At 39.4% G+C, this 22,526-nt stretch overlaps 1 protein-coding gene across 9 annotated transcripts in view; it reads left to right on the forward strand.

Annotated features, from left to right (window-relative positions):
• The window catches only part of LOC149863074 (uncharacterized), a 347,984-nt gene that overhangs the window by 184,055 nt on the left and 141,403 nt on the right, over positions 1-22,526 (forward strand). For 5 of the 9 annotated variants that reach the window (XR_016443055.1, XM_090052663.1, XM_090052665.1 and 2 more), the window contains one exon: positions 17,317-17,439. The exons of 2 other annotated variants lie outside the window; for them this stretch is intronic. Coding sequence is in view for 4 of the 7 variants with exons in the window: in XM_090052663.1 (XP_089908789.1) it covers positions 17,317-17,439 (123 nt within the window). In the remaining 3 variants the exon portion in view is untranslated. Of the gene's footprint in view, positions 1-8,019; positions 8,178-12,402; positions 12,506-17,316; positions 17,440-22,526 lie in introns of all 9 variants that reach the window. 2 more of the 9 variants (XM_090052671.1, XM_090052670.1) reach the window with 2 other exon arrangements.

The raw sequence follows: 22,526 nt of genomic DNA on the forward strand, positions 1-22,526 counted from the left end.
ACAGCCTTGTTACCAGCATGTCACTTCACTTTGGGATAAAGTTACCCCTTAAAGTAACGATTTACACACCAGTGGACTGGGTGTATCTGCATCTTCAGTACTAGTCAGCTTCATCTGGGGGTGGGTATTGCCCAGTGCACACTGGCGTCTCCTCCTCCAGCAGCCAGGCAGTGTTATAGCACCTACTGAAATTAGCTCACATGGGAAGACCTGGTCCTGTGTCTGTTTCTGACTGGGCACATTTACATGAGACATTAGCTTAGTTTACTGTGCAGGAAGCATGTGCATCTACAAATCTTGTCCCACTTGGCTGTCTACCAGGGGGTGGGGGGTAGAAATTGCTCCCTCTATGTGGGGTGAGAGCTGGGAACTGTCCTGGTCAAAGGCAGGTCCCAGCCCTGTGCTCTGATCAGATGATCGAGGTACTAGGCTTAGAAAGAGATTCAGAGATGGGGTAAGTCCCAGCCCCCCTGTGCTAATCTGCCAGTGAGGCAGCTAGCAGTGAGTTATGGTCATGTTTCTATCCCTTAAGGTAATCTAGATCAAACTTCCCACACATGATTGTCTCCCACGGTCTATATAGCCTTTGGCTGAAGGAGATATTTGGTTAAATCAGGAACCATGAGTGATGTATAAAAATGAGTTAAATATCAAAGTAAATGTATTTCCTTGCCTTCCTGAAAAGGGCAGCATCCTGGCTGCAAACTGTGTATGTGCAAAGAAATATTTGATCCCATACCTGTCTTATCTGTGATTCTTTGATTCATTTTCATGCAAATATAATACGTTAGCACAAAAGGTATGGCTGAAATTTTTGCAGGCAAATCTGATACCTTTGTATGCAAGTTAGCCCCTAATTTGTTAGTGTTTTACTAAAAAAGCCTCATTTGTTTAGTGTATTACTTTTAACATTTTGTTAAAACATTTCTGATATTACATTTCAGTTCTTGAATTGAAAGCCTTGCAACTCATTTGGATCATTTAAAACTTCTGTCCCTAATTACAAATGCAATAAATTTATACTAAAACAGATCACTATATAGGAGTATGGTGTATTAAGTTCTTCCAACAAATTACCATTTGCTAGTGCTTCAGAAAAATACAGAATCTAGCTTCTTTTATTTGGAGAGTATTTAAAAGTGTAAACTAATCACATCTGAAAAGGCCAAGTGGTAATTCCAAACTTTTCAATGATTGATGCTGCCTCTGTGACACTTTGCTGAAAAACACAAACTGAAAGATGCAAATGTCTTTTCAGTGGGTATAAATGAATTGGGTATGGATGTATATCAAAACCAGATGCCTGACATCTAGTTAGATTTCAAAGACAAATCTAGGGCATATTGTAAAGCATGGTGTGAAAGCTTGTATTACAACTGGCTCCTTTTGGTCCTGGTATGAATCATGTTATTAAGGAGTGCAGGACTTGAAATTCCAGTCCTCTAACTTCAGCTTGTGGTCACCTTTGACTTCTGACAGTCAAAAGCCTTGAGATCACATATTATTATAACTAGAACTCCCAGGCTCTTAAACCCAAATTGCTACCTCTCTGTTAACAAGAGCTGTTACACATGGCGAGCATATGTTGTTTGCAAAAGTAAATACTGTATTGTGTGATTTATTTTTTTATAGGGGTATACACTACATGTAGAAAACTGTATTATATTATAAGACTAATATGTTCTTTGTCCTGTTGAATCAATGTGATTAATGAAGGCCCTTGGATTTTAGTTATTCATCAATAAAAAAAAAATTGTATACATCTGTGTATATTTTTTTCTTTTTAATCCAGCTTTCCAAGGTGCTCAGGACCCATCATTTTCTCATTGTTTTAGAAGACTTATAGTTCAGAAAGTCCTCTCTATTGTTGAGCTGCTTTATTGGATGATGAACTCTTTGGAAAATTTCTCTCTTAAAGTTTAAAAGGGAGTTAACAAGCACCCTTTGGCACTAGATAGGTTAGAAAAATTCAGAAGACCAATTAGGCAATGAAATCTCTGGGAATAATGTTTTCCCCATGGGTTTTTCTGCAAATTAAACTGATGAAGATTTAATCATTTCTCTGTGGGTTGTTTTGTCCTTGACACAGATGATCTGTTGTTAGAGAAGATTTGTGACAAAGTGCATCTCAAGGGTGTCTGCTAGCTCTTCATAAGGAAGAAAACACAAACCCAGCAAAAAATTAATGCAGAATTTACTTTAAAACCAGTGATTTGTTTGTATTTTACCAGCATAAGGTCTAATGACAGAAGATTTAATTTTGAGTTTAGGTTGTAAGACCTAACTTTCACTTTCTTCTTCAATGGCTTCTTAAAACTACTCTAAACTAAAAGTGAAAAAAGCAAAAATCTTCCTATATTTGGTAGCTAAGAGGGTTTCCACCCTGGACAAGTCCAGCAAGGGGAGGGGTGAGGGATGAGGCACAGAAGTCTTACCTGCTCTGGGGACTCGAAAAAAGGCCTGAATGTTGATGCTGTGGTGTGGTCTGCCCGCCCCAGTTTGTGCTGCTATAGCTGTAGTGTCTCTGCACCCAGCTACTGCTGTGGACTCCCCAGGGTGTGATCATTCTGGCACCCTACTAAACTGACATCTGGGATTGGTGCCCCAATCACCCACACAGGTTATACCACTGAATGCATCATTCTGCTCTGACGGGGAGTGATGGTGATGGGCATTGACTAGTAAAGGCAACATCCAAGAAAAATAAGGGAGAAAAGAAAACAAGAATCTCCACTGAATCTCAATAATTAATTCTAATTTTAAGCTAGAAGCCCACACGCGCACATCATCCTTTTCCAGCTCAGAAATATCTTACATTAATTTCAGTACCTAATGGCTTGAAAAAAATCATTATTCATGTGAAAAATGAACTAATCTGCTCACATGCTTAGTCCTGGGGTTAATTATATTATGAAAAAGAGCAGTTTATAAGTAACTGACTTATTACAGTGAGTTCCCTTGAAATTTAAGCTCCTTAATTTGTTCTCCTTCTTAGACTCTACGATTGTGATAATCAGGCTGTTTATATGTTAAAGAGGAATTTCTGAAATCATTGCCAAAGTCCTGTTATGGCCACACTAATTGAGTAGACACAGTAATTGGAAACTTCCTCTTCCCTGCCCTGTAGTGAAAATGGTGACTAACAACAGTTTTCCCCATACCCACTCTCAGGTAAGTTTACACACACAATTTTGTTGCAGAAACAGGCTGGGAAACAGTCATTATAGAAAGCTCAGCAAAGGGTATCTTGGGCTTAAGGCGATGGATTTGGATTTAGGAGACTGGTTTATTTGCTTTGCCTTCGACTTTGTGAGACCTTTGGCGATTGACTTCATCATTCTGGGCCAGACTTGTGACATTCTTATGTGTTAAGAGCTCTCGGTGTAGCTTAAAATTAACATGTGATAACGCCCTTAAATATCATCATCAGACATACGCATACCTACTAATGACTTCTAAGGGAGCACTCATGGCAAATGGTCATATTCCCTGTTTCACAGCACTGAAGTTGAAAGCAATTATAATTTCTGGGTTTTGAGGTGCTCATTCTGTGGCATTTACATATCTAGATTGATCAATACTTCCATTTTTTAATCTTTCAGTTTACCCAACATTCACAAAAAGCTAGCACATTTAATTACCTTATTCTTACAGTTCTAAGCTTTTTCTTGGTTATCACTTCCAGAATTAGAAGTCCAGATCAAGCTTTATTTTTTTCTACCACAAAGCTTTTTTTGGTTAGTTTGCACCTTAGAGTTAAACTTTCTTTAAATCCAAACCAACCACCTCTAAACCTTGACTTTTTAAGTTCGTGGAGTTTTTGCTGCTTGCTATCATCTCATAAATCTAGTTTTGTATAATAACCCTTTCAAAGAATATACCACGCATGTGTAAATAACAGTTGTCTGGCAGAATTCAGTCCACTGTTACACATTGTTACGTGGTAGTACACTAATCTCTTATTAACATCCCTGGTTCATTTTTAGTCTGAGTGGATGCATCTACATGTGCCATTAAAGCAATGTGGTAAACTTCGTTGTAGTTTGCATTGGAGTTAACTGCTCGCAAGCACATCATCTGCATGTGTGCCCATGACCGCAGCAGTTTGAGCTAGGGCAGAGCAGCTGCAGGCTGACGGAGGGGTAGCAGGGGGTCAGCCCCAGGCTCCAGGTGGTGGTGTCGAGCAGCGGAGGGGGTAGCTAAGGCATTAGTGTTAAAATGCAGGGCTAGGCAGCAACAGTCCCCAAAAGTACTATCTTACAGCGGAGTTAGTTAATTGACTGAGCCCTAATATCGGCACGTGTAGATGGTGATACTTTACTGCAGAGCTAACTAGTCAACTCCTCAATAAAGCACACATGCAGATGCACCTAATGAGACTCAAAAGCATATAAAAATATATTGTGCTCTGAATCCCTGCCTTTTCCACCTCTCTAGTAAATGTCTAGCTTGAAATGCCGATTAATTCCATAGGCAGCTACAGCTAGAAGTAGACTGCTGTGGTTTGCTTCTTGAGTATGCCACTGTGATCACATAACACAATTGAATTCACCGTGTCTCTTGGCTTTCTGGGAGGCTTGTACAATGATGGTGGTTGTGGGTACCTTCATATAACTACACATGAGAAGCCACCCCACCTTTTGTCATGTTTGTTTCCATACTGGACTGAAAATAACAGATAATTCTTCATAGACTTGATTGTTTTTATATGCCATAGATAGTAAACCATTAGTCTGAGAAGACTTTTCCTTCCATTTTAGCCTCTTCAATGCTGCTCTAAATGGAGTTTATGTAGTAAGCAATGAACATGCTATCGTGGAAGTAAATGGTGTTTACAGAGACTTATATTGCTTTTAACAATGATAAATGCAAACGCCTGGCTTTTGCTAGTGGCTTACCCCTGCATGCTTTTCCTACATGTGTTTACCAGTTCTAGTGCGATGACCTGATTTATGAGCAAAAAAGAAAAAAAAAATAATGGAGATCTTACTTAAGAGACAGTCTTTGAATAATGGGGACAGCCAAGTGAGTTAAGGCATCTCCCTGGGAGTAATGGAAAGTGCTGGCAAAGTGCCAAACTTACTATTTGGCACCGACCAAAATGCTGGCCTCTTTTTTCCAGCTGTCACTTAAGAAATCAAATGACAGCAAGTGTCAAGCCTGCCTCTTGTTCAAGATACCCTCTGTGACCTCTTTCCGAGGCACTAAGGCTTCCACTGGACTAGCTCATTGTGTTTGGAATTTGTTCTGGCACATCACATCTAGAAAGAGCCCAGGTTGATAGACCCTTGCTGTAGTAAGTGCATTTTAGAAAAATGTAATGATCATTACAGGGCACTACCTATCTGAGGTACAAATTAGAATCTTATAATCAAACGTCCGAAGTAGGGAGTCTATTTGACTTCATTTGTGTGTTGAAGACTAATGGGCCTTAAATAAGGAGCAGAAAACAGTGCAACAGGTATGCCTTTAGAGAAAAACAGGCCTGAAAGAATGGCATTATCAAGCAATTCATTCTTTTACCATGGAAAAAGAGTTTGTGGGAGGAAAAGGTCTGTACGTAGCATTGTCATGAAGATGCAATGTACCTGCTTTTCTGTTTTGCTCATTTTGTTCCAAATGATGCTACCTGCAAAGCTATCATACCAAGCAATTGCAAACACTTGTCCAATTTGATAAAATTCTTTTAATTGTAAGAACTGTACTTGAGGTATGTGGTTGATGCATAATCTCTTTTTGCAATCACGGTTCTATCCATACTCCATAATTATCTCCAATCATGGGCAATTAGCATTTGTTAGCCTGTTGTTGCTGAGTTCAGACATTCTGGGGTGTTGAGCTGCATTATTCATTTTCTGTCAGTGAAAATGCATTTTGAAAAATAGCTGGAATGACAGGATTTTATTGTGCAATGATAATTTTTTTTCTTAAGTAGTTACTGTTATTGCAAAAAAGAAAAACCTATATTGGATTTAGGTACTGAATTTAATTCTGAGGTCTGGTAAAGCCTTCTGTTTAGATGATAAATGAGAACTCAAATGAGAATTCAAAGTTGGTAAATACTTTTTTGCACAACAGGTAATTAGACTGTATAACTCCCTGCCCCAAGAACTTGATGAGAGAGAGAATTGAGGAATGTTTAAAAAAAAGGAGTAGGCAATTATGTGGACATCAAAGGCTGTCATAATTAATAACTGTTATTTAAAAAGTTTCTCCCTATAATTAGTAATAAATATTTTGACTTTGTCAGTTCCTAACCATTAGAAACCAGGACAAAACTGGATAAAAATATAGATGATCTCATGGCTGTTTACTGTGATGATCTTCCTCCTCCTTCTGATGCATCTGGATACTGATCACCATCAGAGACAGGAGGCTGATCTAAGTGACCTTCAAGTCTTATTTGATCCAATTCTTATATTCTTCAAACTCTCTGTTTTCAAGGACCAGTGAAGTTTCTGGGATCATTTAATTTGTTACAACTTGGGCCTTAGTCTTCGTTGTCAAGAGATTTTATTCTAGTGTTAAAGGAGTTATTTGTAATGCATGGCTGTGCAAATGACAGGGGAACCTGATTCTCATCTCCCACCAGGGTTTTAATAAGGAAACATGAGCATTGGTATTGTATCTTCATAGATTCATAGATTCATAGATGCTAGGGTCGGAAGGGACCTCAATAGATCATCGAGTCCGACCCCCTGCATAAGCAGGAAAGAGTGCTGGGCCTACATTACCCCAGCTAGATACACATCCAACCTTCTCTTGAATACCCCCAGGGTAGGGGAGAGCACCACCTCCCTTGGGAGCCCGTTCCAGACCTTGGCCACTCGAACTGTGAAGAAGTTGCTCCTAATATCCAATCTAAATCTGCTCTCCTCTAGCTTGTGGCCATTATTTCTTGTAACCCCCGGGGGCGCCTTGGTGAATAAATACTCACCAATTCCCTTCTGTGCCCCCCTGACAAACTTATAGGCAGCCACCAGGTCGCCTCTCAACCTTCTCTTGCGGAGGCTGAAAAGGTCCAGTTTCTCTAATCTCTCCTCGTAGGGCTTGGCCTGCAGGCCCTTAACCATACGAGTGGCCCTTCTCTGGACCCTCTCCAGGTTATCCGCATCCTTCTTGAAGTGCGGCGCCCAGAATTGCACGCAGTACTCCAGCTGCGGTCTGACCAGCGCCCGATAGAGGGGAAGTATCACCTCCTTGGACCTATTTGTCATGCATCTGCTGATGCACGATAAAGTGCCATTGGCTTTACTGATGGTTTCGTCACACTGCCGACTCATGTTCATCTTGGAGTCCACTAGGACAATGGAAAGCTATAAAGCTTTTTCTTTTTTGCCTTTCAGAAATAAAAAATTTATTTATTTTCAGAAAAAATGATCTCTAGCAGTAAAGCATGAAACCATATTTTTAAACTGCTCCAGCAACAACACAACATACAGCCGTTTAAGCAGCTTGCGTTCAGGCAGGAAGGTTGGGGTACATGCAGCTGGATGACTGATGACTTCCATATATACAAACATGGCATGGTGGTTAGGAGGAGTCTGTGCACCAGATTAGCTGTGCAGTGATTTAAAAAAATGATGTGATAATTTGAGAAAGTGCAGGCACGACAGCTGCCAATGGATACAATAGCAGTGATGGGTGCTTTATATGAGATCACACAGGGAGAATCTGTCAGATAAGTTTGCTTCACTTATCAGACACTTGTTAGTAGCAGCTCAGATTTACAGTATTTCATAACCCAGCACAAGAAATATTTGTCCTGCTATTAATAAAGCATTAAGAATGTTTAATCAATATACCTACAGGACTACACTTGGCTCTGAGTGAGCAGCTTTGTTTTCTGTTGAGTTAGATCATTTACAGTTAGCACTGGAAACAGTAGGTGAAATATAAGGCTTAGAGACTATTGCCTTTAAATTAAACATGGTTTTGGGTTTCTAATCCAAAGGAATAAAAGGAGGACAATTCACTGTATAGGCTTTTGGCAACTGTTTTGTCTGCCTATCTTCACAGATTCATAGATGCTTGGGTCAGAAGGGACCTCGACAGATCATCGAGTCCGACCCCCTGCCTAGGCAGGAAAGAGCACTGGGGTCAGATGACCCCAACCAGATGCCTATCCAGCCTTGCCGGATGCCTATCCAGCTTTTAGCTATTTAACGATAATACAGGTATGTATAGGTAAGCATGAAGTATACTGCATAACAGATTAAAACTGTCCCAAATATAAAATTAAGACCCAATTTCCATAACATTTTCAGTTATTCAAACCAAACATTTTGGTTGTGCAGCATCTGGGACAGGGCTTTCAAACAGGTGTCTAATACCCTACACACCAAAGCAAGCAGCATGATTTTCAGAAGTGCTGAGCTCTGAGGAGCTCCCATTCGCTACCTGGTTACTAAACACTTGAAAAATCAGGCTGAGTTATTTAAATTTACACTACTAGTTTCCACTTGTTGCATACCTTGGCCCAGACTATATACAGTTGGGGTGATGTTATTGCAAATGGCTAAGTAGGTGATTGGCAGTCCCTGTACTATCTTAGTTGAAGAGCTTGAAAGTGAGCAATATAACAGACTTCTAACATGACCTAAGTAGTATAAAATAACAATAAATAGTTTTTAGTAACAAAGTATAATGTACTTTGAAGTTCATTATTTCAGATATGTTGCATTCCATTATTTAGTTAGAAATATCTCCTTCCTGTTATTTTAAGTTCCTGGCAGAGGGAATAAGTCCATGTTTGGACGAGAGAAAAACAAGAGATCTCTTTGGTAGCTTTTTTTTAAAATTTTGGCCGTGTGAAACTACTGCAGGTCAAAGCTGATTGATTACTGGGCAGCATGAAGGTGAAGAAGTAAACACTACATGCAATGAATTAATTTATCATATAACTGTCACCTCCCTCTATGCAAAAGTATATAGGATGCCCAGTTGTAATACAAAATATATAAACACATTCATTCTAGCGTCTGAAGTTAGACACAAACATTGCTGTTTAGGCTGTGATTATGCCAGTATTTCATTATATACTTAAAACAGGTATTTGTGGGATTGGGATCTTAAGTGTCTTAATTGCATTAGTCATTGAAGGCTGCATGGGCTCAGCACATCTGAAAAACAAGGTCCTAATTTAAATTCCCAACTATCAACTTAGGCACATAATTTATAGGTCCCCAAAGCTTAACCCTTTTTATCACAATGTCTAGGAGACAAATCACAACGAAATGATTTTTTATTAGTAAACTGCTGAATTCTCCATTAAAATATCTTTTTCATGTTATTTTGGCCTGTTGAACTGACTTTGCTGTGTGTTAGCATAACACTTCGTAAACTAATCAAAATAGCCTTTCTTTGCAATGATGGTGGGCTTTGTTCATGTGGGATTGTAATAAGAATGTGAATGATTTTACAGATTTTATTCCACTTCAGTGATTTATTACAGGTCCAGTGAGCTATGACATGCAGTAAAGTCAGCTTATTATGGTTCAGAGCACAGGTTAGCCCCACAGGGGTGGTCAGCAAAACAGAGGTCTCAGCATGTGGCTGTTTAAAAAAATAGATGGTCTCATACAGCAGATAAACATTATAACTCTGGGAGAAATTTTAAAAATTAAGCTGTAGTTATAAGAATCTTTGTCAAATTAAAGAAATCTTCCTATTAAGATGATTGCTAAACTTACTATCTGTATAAAATGCTTCATTTTAAAAGTACTTTACTTACAGAAAATGGGTAGCTGATATTGTCTGTAATCCAAACATTTATTTTCACATTTAAAGAGTTAGTAAATGTACGTGATAATTCACTACATCATTTTTTTCCCCATGAAATGCTTCAAACTCCTTTTGCAAGGATGTATTTGTTAAGTGATTGTTTACTCTTCTCTCTGGCATCTTTCCTTTCTTGCTGTCAGTCTAGTCTCAAAGCCCTAACTGTTTTCATTTTTTGCTTGAAAATTATACTTTTTCTATCTGTTAAATTCAGGGCACCCCCATGAAGCTTGTCAAATTAGAGGTGACTCCCCAACCCCAATCCCTCCCCCCCCGAAGATTACTGACTAGTTAAAAAAAAAATTAACTGGTAGGTCTGACATTAACTGTGTGGCTAGTCAGATTTTCCATTTGAACCTTATTTGTATGTAAAATTGGGATTGATTTTTAAAAATCGTGCGGTATTTGCTTTCAATAATTTTTAAGGGTTTTTTAAAACAACTTTTAGAATAGGAACCAAATAATTTTTTTTTGTTTAAATATGAAAAGTCAAAATTTTCCACAGCAAACTTTGACTAATAAATACTCCATGTAGGATTGAGTTATTTTCTGACTGCTTTACTATATGATTATTTGCAGATCTAGTGTGAATGGCATTCACTAAATTGCTGAAAGAAGAGGTATCAGCTTTCTCTCTTTCCCTTTTCTCACACATTTCACATTTCCTGGGAAAAGTCATATTCCCCTATTGCTGAAACCAGGAAGTAGTTGAAGAGATGTTGGATAAATTAATACATATTTGAGTTTTCCATTTGTACTTGTCATGAATCTTCATGTTTTCAGTACTAATATAATCAAAACATGCTATGTTTGTCTTCCAGAAGTAGAACAGGTAGATTACCGTGTGTAAAGTTCATATAGAAACTACATGATGGATGTGAAAGTGTGTTTTATTCCCTTATTTAAGGAGTGCTATTGAAATTTAACGTGGCAGGATTAAAAGATCTAAAGTATGTGCTGTGGGTAATTTTGCATGTGCTATGGATAATTTTGCATCTTGGCTCTATAAATAAATTTGCAATATCACAGTAGCAAACATTACATTCATTTCTGGAAGCATGTCATCACAGATGGATTGATACTCTTGATAACACTGAACTTTTGTCAGCCCTAACATGGCAGAATTGATGCATCAGAAAATTTTTGTCATATATCTTGCTATCCAAGAGGCAGATTTATTTGCAATCTTGAATGACATTGGATATGGAAAGCGGACTGAAATCTGTTGTAGCAAGATTTTTTTTTACAACGGTATATAAATCTACAGTTAAAAATGCAGACTAGTCTGTGTGCTTTAAGAATATAGAACAGCCGACTGAGACCTATGAATTTTATTCTTGTGATAGAAATCCCATTTGTATAAACTGTGAGATAAAATGCTGGGTACTCTCTTTCTCATAAAATATGTTGGTATTTGGTGGTATTGAGTAACGTTACTTTTACTGACTTCAGAGATAATGTAAGCAAGTAGAAAACATTTTAATTTTCTTAGTACTAAGCTTATATCTGTGGACATATACACCCAGTGAGGTTCTGTCTCCGTATGTATTAAACCCTAGTTGATATGGAAAAGATTCTGTCACCAAGTAGCAGGGGGTTTATTGTGTTTTGTATTATCTGAATTGAAGCATTACTCGCATTGCTCGGTTAAGGATGACAGGAATTAAATTACTGTGTTTTAAAGAGAAATGTAAACACCGATGCAGCATGAGTTTCCTGGTACAAGAGAGAACCTAGAAGAAGGCATAAAGTTAGGCCAGAATGAAAGACATCTTGAACATAGCAGATGTAGAGGTAGAAAGATAAAATTAGGACACTAGTGATTTCTCTTAAGATGCTATAACTTACTCTGTAAATCAGCTTTTTCATAAGTAAGAAATAAATACATTTACATTGATTATATAAGTACAGTGCAATCCAAATAAAATATATGCTTCAGCATGCAATAATACTATAGCATTCCAAATATGTTGTAGATCCTACTCTATTATAATATCAAGAGGGTAAACACAAACTGCTTAATCACAAAGTTATTAAAATGTTTCCTTAGCTTCAAAATACAGAATCTGGAGCTGAATAAATTGGATTATACATAGTAGTTTCCATCAGTTTGTCAATATTTAATGCCCCAGGGGGTGATGTGGTAAAGCCTGTTCAAAAATAATATGGGAAAATAATGTAGTGCTGCAAATAATTTTTGTTTTTAAAAAGCATGACATTTTAATGGTGATTGCTGTCCATTTTTCAGCCCTGATAGCATCAAGGGAAGCTGAAAATGAGAGTGGAGGGCATAGTTAGTATGTGCCTCATCACTGCTTATTGTCATCAGGCACTGTGCAGATGTCAGACAGTTAATGGAAGTAAAATCTCCTGGGACATGCCTATTCTATTATAACTTCTGATACCATACTCCTCACCATTGTATCTGGGTATATTAGTAGTACCTTTTAGAACATTAAGTAATGTGACTAAAATGCATTCTGTTGTTGGTTCTCTTATTCTTTTCCCCAGAAAGTGTGTGCATTACCTTGTTTTAGCAGGCTGATTTCGTTATGTTGTTTGTTAGTTTAAAAATCTGTTTGGTTTTTTGTGTGTGTTTGTTTGTTATTTTTATCATGCAAGACTTAAGAAAAGAACATAGGTTCCACGTGTGGAAGTTCACCAAGCCAAATCACGGTCCCATGTAAATCCATGGCAAAACTCCCACTGACTTCATAGGAACCAGGTCAGGATTTGGCATGCTTTGTCCTTTTGGGGTAACTGAAGCTTTTATTTGTATCTTAGCCCTGGGCAACATGAAGGAGAAACTTTTTTTGATAAGCAGTTATGGTATGTATAGGGCTATGGAGAAAATAAATGGTTTGGCGACTCTACAATTTTTGTTTTGTTTTTGGTAGTTCAGGTTTCAGAAAACTGAAAATTATAAAATCAAGAGCAAAACTATGCCAGGGTGGTTTGCTTTTTATTTATTTATTACACCCCCTCTCCCCTTTAATTTTTTTCTGCTAGCAACAAACCTAGGCTAAAGTTCATCAAAGAATTAACAGGCTTTGGTTATCTTCAGGCCTAGGGACGGAAATTACACATAAACTGGTATAAGTGATGGGAAACAAGTTCAAATCTGTAACACGACAAGGCTAGGGACAGACGTTCAAAAAGCCAGAGCCTGAACTGATTCAGTCTTTGCAGGTTAGTCTAACCTGCCTAGGTTGAACCGGTATGTAACTGTACAGACATTCCTTTTGGACTGAGGAAATGCAGGTAAAATAAGCTTCCTCCTGGCCACCTCCCTCCAACGTCCCCTCCCTCCAGCATCTGGCGACCTCTCCCTCCTGACACTTGTCCCGGACACACAGTGAGTGGCAGTGGTGGCGGTCAGGGCGGACAGATCCCCTGAGGGGAGAGGCGGGGCATAACCTTACTCCCTGCCCCCCACCTAAAGAGCCTTGGACCAGGAAGGGGGGAGCAACTATGATGGTAGCAGCAGCCCCTGTCACAGTTTCTCAGAGTGAGAGCCCCTTCTGGTGGGGGGGCACGCTGCAGGGTGGGGAAACATGCTGTGGGCTATGGCAGTGGTGTCACTTGTGGGGCAGGGGAGCCTCTGGCCCCCTCTGAGCCCCAGGGCTGTCACACAATGTTCACAGCAGCACTTCCTGCTCCGCAGAGCAGTGATCCCACCAGGAAGGGGCTTGCATTCCCCAACACTGTGACAGGGGCTCCTGCCCCTATCAAGGACCCTGCCTCCTCGCTGTGGCATTGGCTGGGCAGAGGTGTGGTTAGACGCCAGCTGGCAAGTCCCCTTATTCAGGGACAGGGAAGGTGGGTTATTTCCCCTCCCTCCAGCATCCAGCAGAGGAGCCAGGAGGGGGCTTATTCCTCTGCTTCCCCCAAGCAGGGAGAGCAGCATTGGCAGTGGTCAGGGCAGGCAGACCCAGCTGTGGTCCCCAGGAGGGCAGTGGGTAGAGGGGAGAATAACCCCCCTCACTGCCCCCTCTGCCTCAGAGGTAATGCTGGCTTGTGTCTGACCATGCCTGGCTCTGCCACTGCAGCAGTGAGCAGGGGGTGCCTGGTAAACTCAACTTGGGTCTCTGTAGGTGGGACATGAAGGGGAGAGTTAAACCCCTCTCTGGCCATACCAGCTCACTGCTAGAGCAGCCAGCATGGAGGAGAACAGGTCCATGATAGTGGGACAGGGGAGGAAATGGGGGAATAAACTTCTTCCCTGCTCCCTTCCAGGGCCAGTGTCTGGCCAGATCCCTGCCCTTGCCTGTCCCTGCCCTGGCTGGGAAGCAGAGGGGTAGGGCCAGCCCTGCTCTGCTGGAGCAGAGAGCCCAGCCCAGAAAGCATGCTGGGATGCTGAGGGACTCTGGTGTAATTTAAATCAGGAAGGGGTCTGGAATAGACATTGCATAAACCAGTTTGAAAGTAATGAGTTAAATCTGATACTATACTCAACCAGGTTTATCTTAAACTGGTTTTGACCATTTTGAAACTGGTTTATGTGCACTGAATGTCTGTTCTGATGCATGTTTAAACCAGTTTCTGAACACTTAAACTGGTCTACGTGTAATGTCTGTCCCTAGCCCAGAAGTTCAGTGCACAAACTGATTTCAAAATAGCTAAAATCGGTTTAAGATAAAGCTGCATGAATGCAGCATCAGACTTAACTGATTTATGTTAAATCAGTTTATTGAACTTCTGTCCCTGGCCCCCTCCAGATTCAAATTAACTCACAGTCCCCCAGCATCCCAGGATGCTTTGCAGATCCCCTCTTTGCAGGGTGGGTGAGCTAGCCTTGGCCCAAGCTGTCTGCTGCAGCCAAGCAGGGAGAGGTGCTCTAGCATGCCCAGGCTTCTGGCCTGAGACACTGCAGGCATGTGGATGTATTTCCAGAATCAGAAGTGAATGTCTGTTCACTTACTTATCTGTTCAATCTATAGCATAGACTAACCAGCAAAGATTGAATCAATTTAGCCTGTCCTTAGCCGTGGTGATCTTCACACACAGTCTGAGTGAATTCCCATACCTTTTATATCTATATAAGTATACATGTAAAATTCTCTTCTTTGTGAGGACTTTTTATGGCTGCATTTTGCATTTCTCTTGACTACAACCTACAACTTGTATTTTGTTTATTTTTTATGAAGCACTCAATGTTTCTAATATTAAAGTCATTACATATATATTACATATACTTATGAAGTGATGATTGTGGTTATCTTTTATTGCTGAGTCTTTTTCCCTCTCCCATTCTTCATGTCCTGCTCTCTAACCTGAAGAAACCAAGCCCTTCCAGTGACAAACACATTACCAGACAGTCCTCCTCCCAGATTTTGGAAGCTCATTGTATTCTTTAGCACTGGATTTCCACCTAGCAACATGCTGAGTAGCTTGCTGTGCCAACATACCGGTTCGGAACTTTTGTCAACAAATCAAAAAAGAGAGAACATTTTATACAGGTTCATTGGTGTCTGTGCCTAACCCTAAATAAATTCATTATGTTCTTTATATGATCTTCTAGACAACATTAACATTTCATATAGAGCAATACTAAGATACAAAGCGTTGTGAACAGATCCCTTCTGAAATATATCAGACATGTATGGCAATGACCCAAACCCCTATGTGCTATTTTCATTTAGTTTGCTGTCCCACTGGGACATTTGATAACTTTCTCATTTGAGGTATACTCTCTTTGGACATTTTGCATACGATCTGCTTCAACAGACTATTACTAGCCTGGTGGAATTTTTTACTATTGCCTGTTAGCTAGATTTTGAAGGTAAGAATAAATGGGCCAAAAGACCCATTAACTTTTAGATATTGAACAGTTAATTAGTACTTATGATGTTGCTTATCACTATCATAATTACTAAAATGCAAGATGAGTGTTTTTCCACCATTTGGGGAAAAAAGCTTTTCATTTTGTATCCATATACAAGGAAACATGATTGAATACATCATGAAGTTGGTTATATGCAGCCAATACTGCACATGAGTATAAAAGACCTGGCTCATATTGGGCAAACATACTGACAGGAACCTACCAAAAGGGTAGATTGGTGCAGCCCATCTGAATAAGATGTAGTACCCATTTTGCTTAGTCCCCTCAGTGCCAACTCTTTTCCAAATCATGGTGAGCCACTACATTGAATATATTTTGATATCCTCTTCACTCCCACAGCTGAGCTGTGCCTTTTTTCCAATGATTGCTGTTTCTTCACTAGCCTTAAAAATCTGGCAAATATCACCAAATGGGGCCCTAAACAGGACTCAGAATCCCTTTGTTACTCCCTCTTTCAGCCTGTTGCATGATTATAGTTTCATAGTTTCTAGGGTCGGAAGGGACCTGAGTAGATCATCTAGTCCGACCCTCTGCCATGGCAGGAAAGAGTACTGGGGTCAAACAACCCCAGCAAGGTGTACATCTAAGTATATTAGTATGGCCCTGTCCTCCATGAGGTGGAGCTAGAACAGGTTGTCCTGTGCCTCATCTGCATATAATTTTTTGTAGGATCCCAGGACTTACAACAAGAATATCTAGTTCTAGTCATGAGTGGGGGCGGTATCTGGAATACACATACATACTAAGCAGTGCTGAACTGTTGGGTCACCATGGCTTGAAATGCTGTTGACTCTGGTGGTACCCAGCCCAATGAATTATGTGGTAACTCATGAACCTTTTGGTTTTGGACTAATACTGTACATGGTTTGTACTATATATACATATAGAAGTGTTGTTTAAAAGTGTGTTTATGGACATGTAGTTTCAAAACTTACCTGCAGTTTCAAAAAAGGTAAAATGCATCAATTCTGGATGAACTAAATCTATGGGTACCTGTAATAATTTACTTATATGCAAATGACTACAAATATGTTTATTTCAGGGTCCATTTTTTCAGATATGCCTTTTACTTCCATGTAAATAGAGAAAGCAGGGTCTGATAGTAAGGAGGAAAGGAAGGAGTTGCAGTTAGGAAAGCGAGGGAGCAGGGCAGAGGGCAAGGAAGCTACCCAACTCCCCAGACCTATTTTTCATGCTTTAGCAGTAGTAGGGGGAAAGTTCAAGGAAAACCTCCAATAATTAGATTGAATGCCTAGAAAATTATAACAAATGTATAAATTTTCCTTATATAGAATCTAATTATTGGGGGGGTCATCTTATATTCAAGTAAATGTGGTATTGTGGTAAAGTTCTCTGTCAGCATTATGGGACAGTTCTCTGTCAGTTCTCTGTCTTCTTACATTAAAATAATATTGTACAGACTATTTCTTCACCATAAAAAGGATACAGTCTATTTTCTGAACAGCCAGATATCTAAAAGTCCATACCTGGAGCCCAAAATCAATAAGTAGCCATGTTGGTTATGATCATAAGAAGGCTTACAGCAGCAGCTTTAAGTTTTATTCATTGGCTCTTAGTTCCTTCCTCACCCCATAAAATCAGAAATATATAATTTATTATTCCATGACGAGAAAATCTCATCAATGCCTACTTCTTATTCAGTGTCTGATATACACTGTTTCCTCCTACAGATGTTAATGAATGTACCATTGAAAATGGAGGCTGCTATGACCAATGCTGCAATACTATTGGCAGCTATTACTGCAAATGTCCAGCTGGCCAGCAACTGGGGAAAGATGGAAAATCATGTGAAGGTAAAATTTCATACTGTGTCTCTTTGCTGATAGGAAATCTGAAAACATCCTTGGATGGAAAATGAAAATTATTACCTTTTATCTAGAGCCAGTTGAAGTTCATATATATTCAGAGTTGTCAAGAGTTACGGATCTTCTCACGTCCGGATTATGAAGATGTAACTCTAAGAACACTTCAAAGGATTTTTTTGGAAAAAGTGTATCATTTGAGCCTGGGATTGGTTGTGCCATGTTCTGATTATGGAATTTCTCTCATCAGTTTGAAGAAAGTGCACATGTTCTGAAAGCATTTAATCTGTCTCTAAAACAAAATGACTCTTATCAGAAGATACACATATGTTTCTGCTCTTTAGTTGCATTTCTGCAGCTAGAGATTAACCGAATAAGAGAGGATTTGAAATCACATGCTACATAAACCCATTTGCCTTCTTCCCAAGGGAAATATGAGGCCAGATTCCATGGTATGTCCATTCTTATGCAAAAAAGCCATCTTCAAAATAGGGTTAATGTGTGGCAAAAGCTAATGTTAGCCCTCTCTGCATATGTGAATTATTGTCTGTTTTGCAGAACTCCAATAACATAAAGTAGCTGTAAACCTGGCCTTACTGGTCTGTTTTTTATCATCTGAGTGGTGCAGAGCAGCCAGAGTATATCAGAGCTCCTAAAACTTTTCACTAGAAAATTTTCTTTGCCCAGAATTCTTCTTTTTCAGGCTCCTTTCCTACATGCATGCACACATCACATGCATACATGTACTTTGCTCTTATTTTATACTGGGCATGAGCTGTGTGCGTCGCTGCCACCTTCCATTTCATATGACCGCATTTCATTGCTGCTTTAAAAATATAGTTGAAGTTCTTTGAATCCTTCAGGATGAAAGGTGTTATATACACATAAATTCTTGTAAAACATGTTCTTTTCACAGTAAGAAACTATTTCTTATAAGGCTATTTTTTTCCATTGTACAGGATCTCATGAATCCCTCTCTTCTGGGATTTCATTTACTGTTGTCCTTTGGCTCCTGATTTTTAGGCTAGATACATTGTAATGTACGTCTCAGCTGTGATTATATTCTTTACCCACAATCCTACAGTTTATTCACCAATGGTCTCTTCCAGGCTGGAAGGATGTAGAATTAACTTCCACAGCAAGCTGTCAACTGATACCTAGCTTGACAATGTAAATAAGAACTAGATGGATATTTTCTTTTGACTGAAATTTTTCATTAAGGTCCTCTGTGATTCCCTTTGATGGATTTTTTTATAATCCAAGCACACAAAACAGAAATAGTGTGTATATTAATCCAAAGATTCTTTCTGCCTTTCACCAACCTCCTGCTATTTCTTCTAGTGCTTATTTAATAATGCCATTGTGAACAAACTCATATGCATTTATAGTGATGAATACTTACTGTTTCAGATTTGCTTAAAAGTAGTTTAATATAATTTCGAGGTAACCATTCCTATTTTGAAAGAGAGATTTACTCCTAAATTGTGTATAATATAGCAGTAAAGTTATTGTTAGAGTGATAATGAGCTACTCATATGTCCCATCTCATTCTTGAAAAGGCCATTTTGAAGTGAAAGTTGTTTGAGTCGTATGTCAGGCATCACACGATCAGGAATTACAGAAGAATGTTTTATGTACAGCTTAGTTCAACTTTTTTTAACTTCATCGAAATTCTTTTTAAGTGTACAGTTACTGGGTCTTGAGAAGTCATCAAAATTTTGCCTTTTGCCTGATGGATATTATCAGAGTCTTTGGGTTATCTGATACGTTTAACCCACGGAATAGAATGATTGTAGCTGTTATGATAATTACTTGCATCAGCTATCACGAACACATTGATGACAGCCAGCTTTAATGTTAAATCAGATTTAACAAGATTTATGCATGATCATTACATAGATGAGAGACTTCCAAGTGTCTCTCAAGGGTGTACAGATAGTGATGTTGATAGTTCAGGAGGGAGTACTCTGCCCTCCACGCTGGTACTTTATAAATGCCCCTTCCTGGGGCATACTGCATTGCTTTGAGGACTCGCTTGCAGGTCTTGAGACTGAATGCCTTTTGCGATCACTTCATCACTAAAGTTACCTGGCATTCTAGAAGAGTAAAGCTACAAGCCAACTTGGATAATTACATTCTCTGTCTATATTTTCCATATAGTCTCAAGAGTGTGTGATATTAGTGTTAAGCTATAGCATAACTTTGCCATGTTTTGTTAAACTCCTTCCATGTTCCAGTGAACAAATGGTTGAACTTCACTAATGAGTGAAATAATTGATGGCTATGCAGCTTTTAAAAACTTTGGGATGTTTTAGGAAAAAAGTGAGGATATAAATATGAGAAATATTACATCAGCACAGTGGAACTAATGTAGATGTTATCTATTTGGTGAGTAGACATTATAAGTTCATTATGAATACCTCTATACAGCTTCCCTCTTGACCCTGGGTCTGCCATAGAAAGCATGACCCTTGCCCGATGGGCAAACCAGAGACTAGGAACTAAGGAAAAGTAAATGGGTAGAAAGCAACCCTGAGCAGGACTTTAGCACAGCTAAGGGGTACATGCTCAGGGCCACTGAGCACAGGAACAGGAATAAGTGGTTTGTTCCAGGAGCAGGAAGGAGGCTGTATACACATGGCATATTAGAACAGATTCTGACCTCAATTTATCAAAAACAGACTCGTGTTCCTTTCCAACCAATGGAAGGTGTGTCGTGTGAAATAGGTAACAGTCCAAGGCAGTATTTGGTATCCATTCAACATTTAATGCTGAAGAAATGAAAGAGAAGTGGGACAACAATAATTCATTAGTCCAACAATATATGGAAGTTCATTGACTGCAGTCATCTTTGAAAGTTGCTTAGATCAGTACCTTGTACACAAACCAGGTAACTGTTCAAACAAAATACTCAGTACTTCCTAGGACTCAAGTGGGACCAGTTATCTCAATGGCATGAAGAATGTACAGTGCCTTCCAGAATCTGGGCCTACATTAATTCAAGCCATATAATAGCAAAAGGAAGCCAATAAAGGCAGCATTAACTAAACCCTTATAACTTTTTATTGTGGTTCTGCTGTTCACTAAATGCTGCATGGAAAGCGAGATGGGTACAGTTAGTACCCCACGTTCTATACTCCTTAGCAATCAGGAAAGGTTGTTTTTTAGCCAGTTGTAGGACATTTATGACAGGATAATAGAATCCATAATTCTGTATAGTACAGTGCCCTGTACTACCTTGCTACAGTGTTTACGTCTGGAAATAAATTGCAGTATAGAAAAGTAACACGCAGTTGAACAAAAATGCCAGCGGGGTGGGTTGATTATCCTTTCAAAACTAACTCTACATCTGTTGCATTATGACAGTTTAATCTCCCACATCCATGGGCTTTGTAGAACTCAGAATTTCATATCCAACATGCAAAGAACACTTTGTCTCAGATTTATGCACTTCACAGGTTTTGACATAAAAGTTGATTTTAACCCTAACTTTGCATCAAATCAGAGTCCTATGAAAACAATGGGAAAACTCTGCTTTGCCTTTAATGGGAAAAGATTTGGATAGCTGTCACTGGTAATATGGATAGCTGTCACTGGGTTTTCTTCTCTGGAATAATTTCAAAGTCAGCAGAGTCACTTTGGAAAGGAATACAGCCCAGTAACTGGATCACATTTGGTTCCCCTTATATGAAATAGCACGGTACTCTGCAAATAGACTTGTTAACCTCAGTTGATGAACTTGTAGAGTACCACTTAGTGGGTGTATCTTCGTGTGTGTTTTACTGCAGAGTTGAGTAATTCGTGCCACGGTAAAGTGTCACCATCTACTTGTGCACCCATATCGTGGCACAGTAAACTGATTAACTCCACTGTGGCATAGCACTGTTCAGGACAAGTACTATCCTATAATGGAGTTATTTACTGCACCACAACACATGTGTAAACAGTGACTGGGGCTGGCTGGGGCAAGAGGGTGCTACAGTGTGGGAGCTGCCTGCCTGCTAGCCCTCCACTCTAGTACCCTCATACACCAGCCAGCCCCCATGCAGAACATTGAGCTGGGGCAGAGCAGCTCTGGGCTGGCAAGCTGACCTCCCTCCCTCTGTCCCTCCAGTGCCCTACCATCTGGGGCTGCTCTGCCTCAGCACAACATGCTGCAGTCCCAGGTGCATGTGTAAATGCTGCACCTGGGAGCAATAAACTCTGGCACAAACTGCACCAGAGTTTATTTGGTCACATTAATAGCACATGTTGATGCACCCAGTATGTAGAGGAAAAATATGGCACTTCATGAAGCATAAATGCCATAATGTTTATTTACATAATTTCCCAGTTTCTTAATTGGTGGCTTAGTGAATATGGGACTGAACGCACACTTAAAAAAAAAAAGCCAGGATCTATTCTGCTATTGTTTTGGTGAGTACAACCGAGTAAATACTTTGCCTCTGTGTGCCTCAGTTCTTCCAAAGGGAAAAGCACATCATCACAGTTAAGTTAAATTCTTTTATAGTTATGATCTATTTCAAGATAACATTGTATCACAGTTACTGTGCTAAATGCCTATTAGAGTAAGAGAAAATAGTCTTTTCTAAAATGTAAACAAATGTAAAGCATCCTAATATCAAGGTAAACCAAATTCTGACATATGAAGCATGGTGACTGATACCAAAAACTACAAAAGCATATGTTTACACATGAATAAGCTAATGAAGTTAGATAAAGGGGCCGTGACCCTATGTTAACCCTCTTTGGTAGACTGTCATTTCTTATATATGTTGTCATGTTCTGAGCCATCAAGCTGAAACTAGAGACAAACGAAATCATAGTATTGGTTGTTGACAAAAAGGAACTTTTGTTTTTCTGATTAGAGTAATACTCCTATTTCTGCATAACCTGATCTCTGGACATCCCTGGGGAATTTTGTCAAACTTCTGAGCATTGGCAGATTTCCTGACCTTTGTGAGATATGACCTCTGAGACCTACTGCATTCTGAGAGTCTGACTCTGTAAGACCACCAGTGTTTACCCTAGTAATATAATAGTCTTGGGTGTCAAGTGATTTATCTTGATTTTATGTC

This window comes from Crocodylus siamensis, chromosome 6 (assembly GCF_052110815.1).
Source record: "Crocodylus siamensis isolate JL-2025a chromosome 6, ASM5211081v1, whole genome shotgun sequence".
NCBI lineage: Eukaryota > Metazoa > Chordata > Crocodylia > Crocodylidae > Crocodylus > Crocodylus siamensis.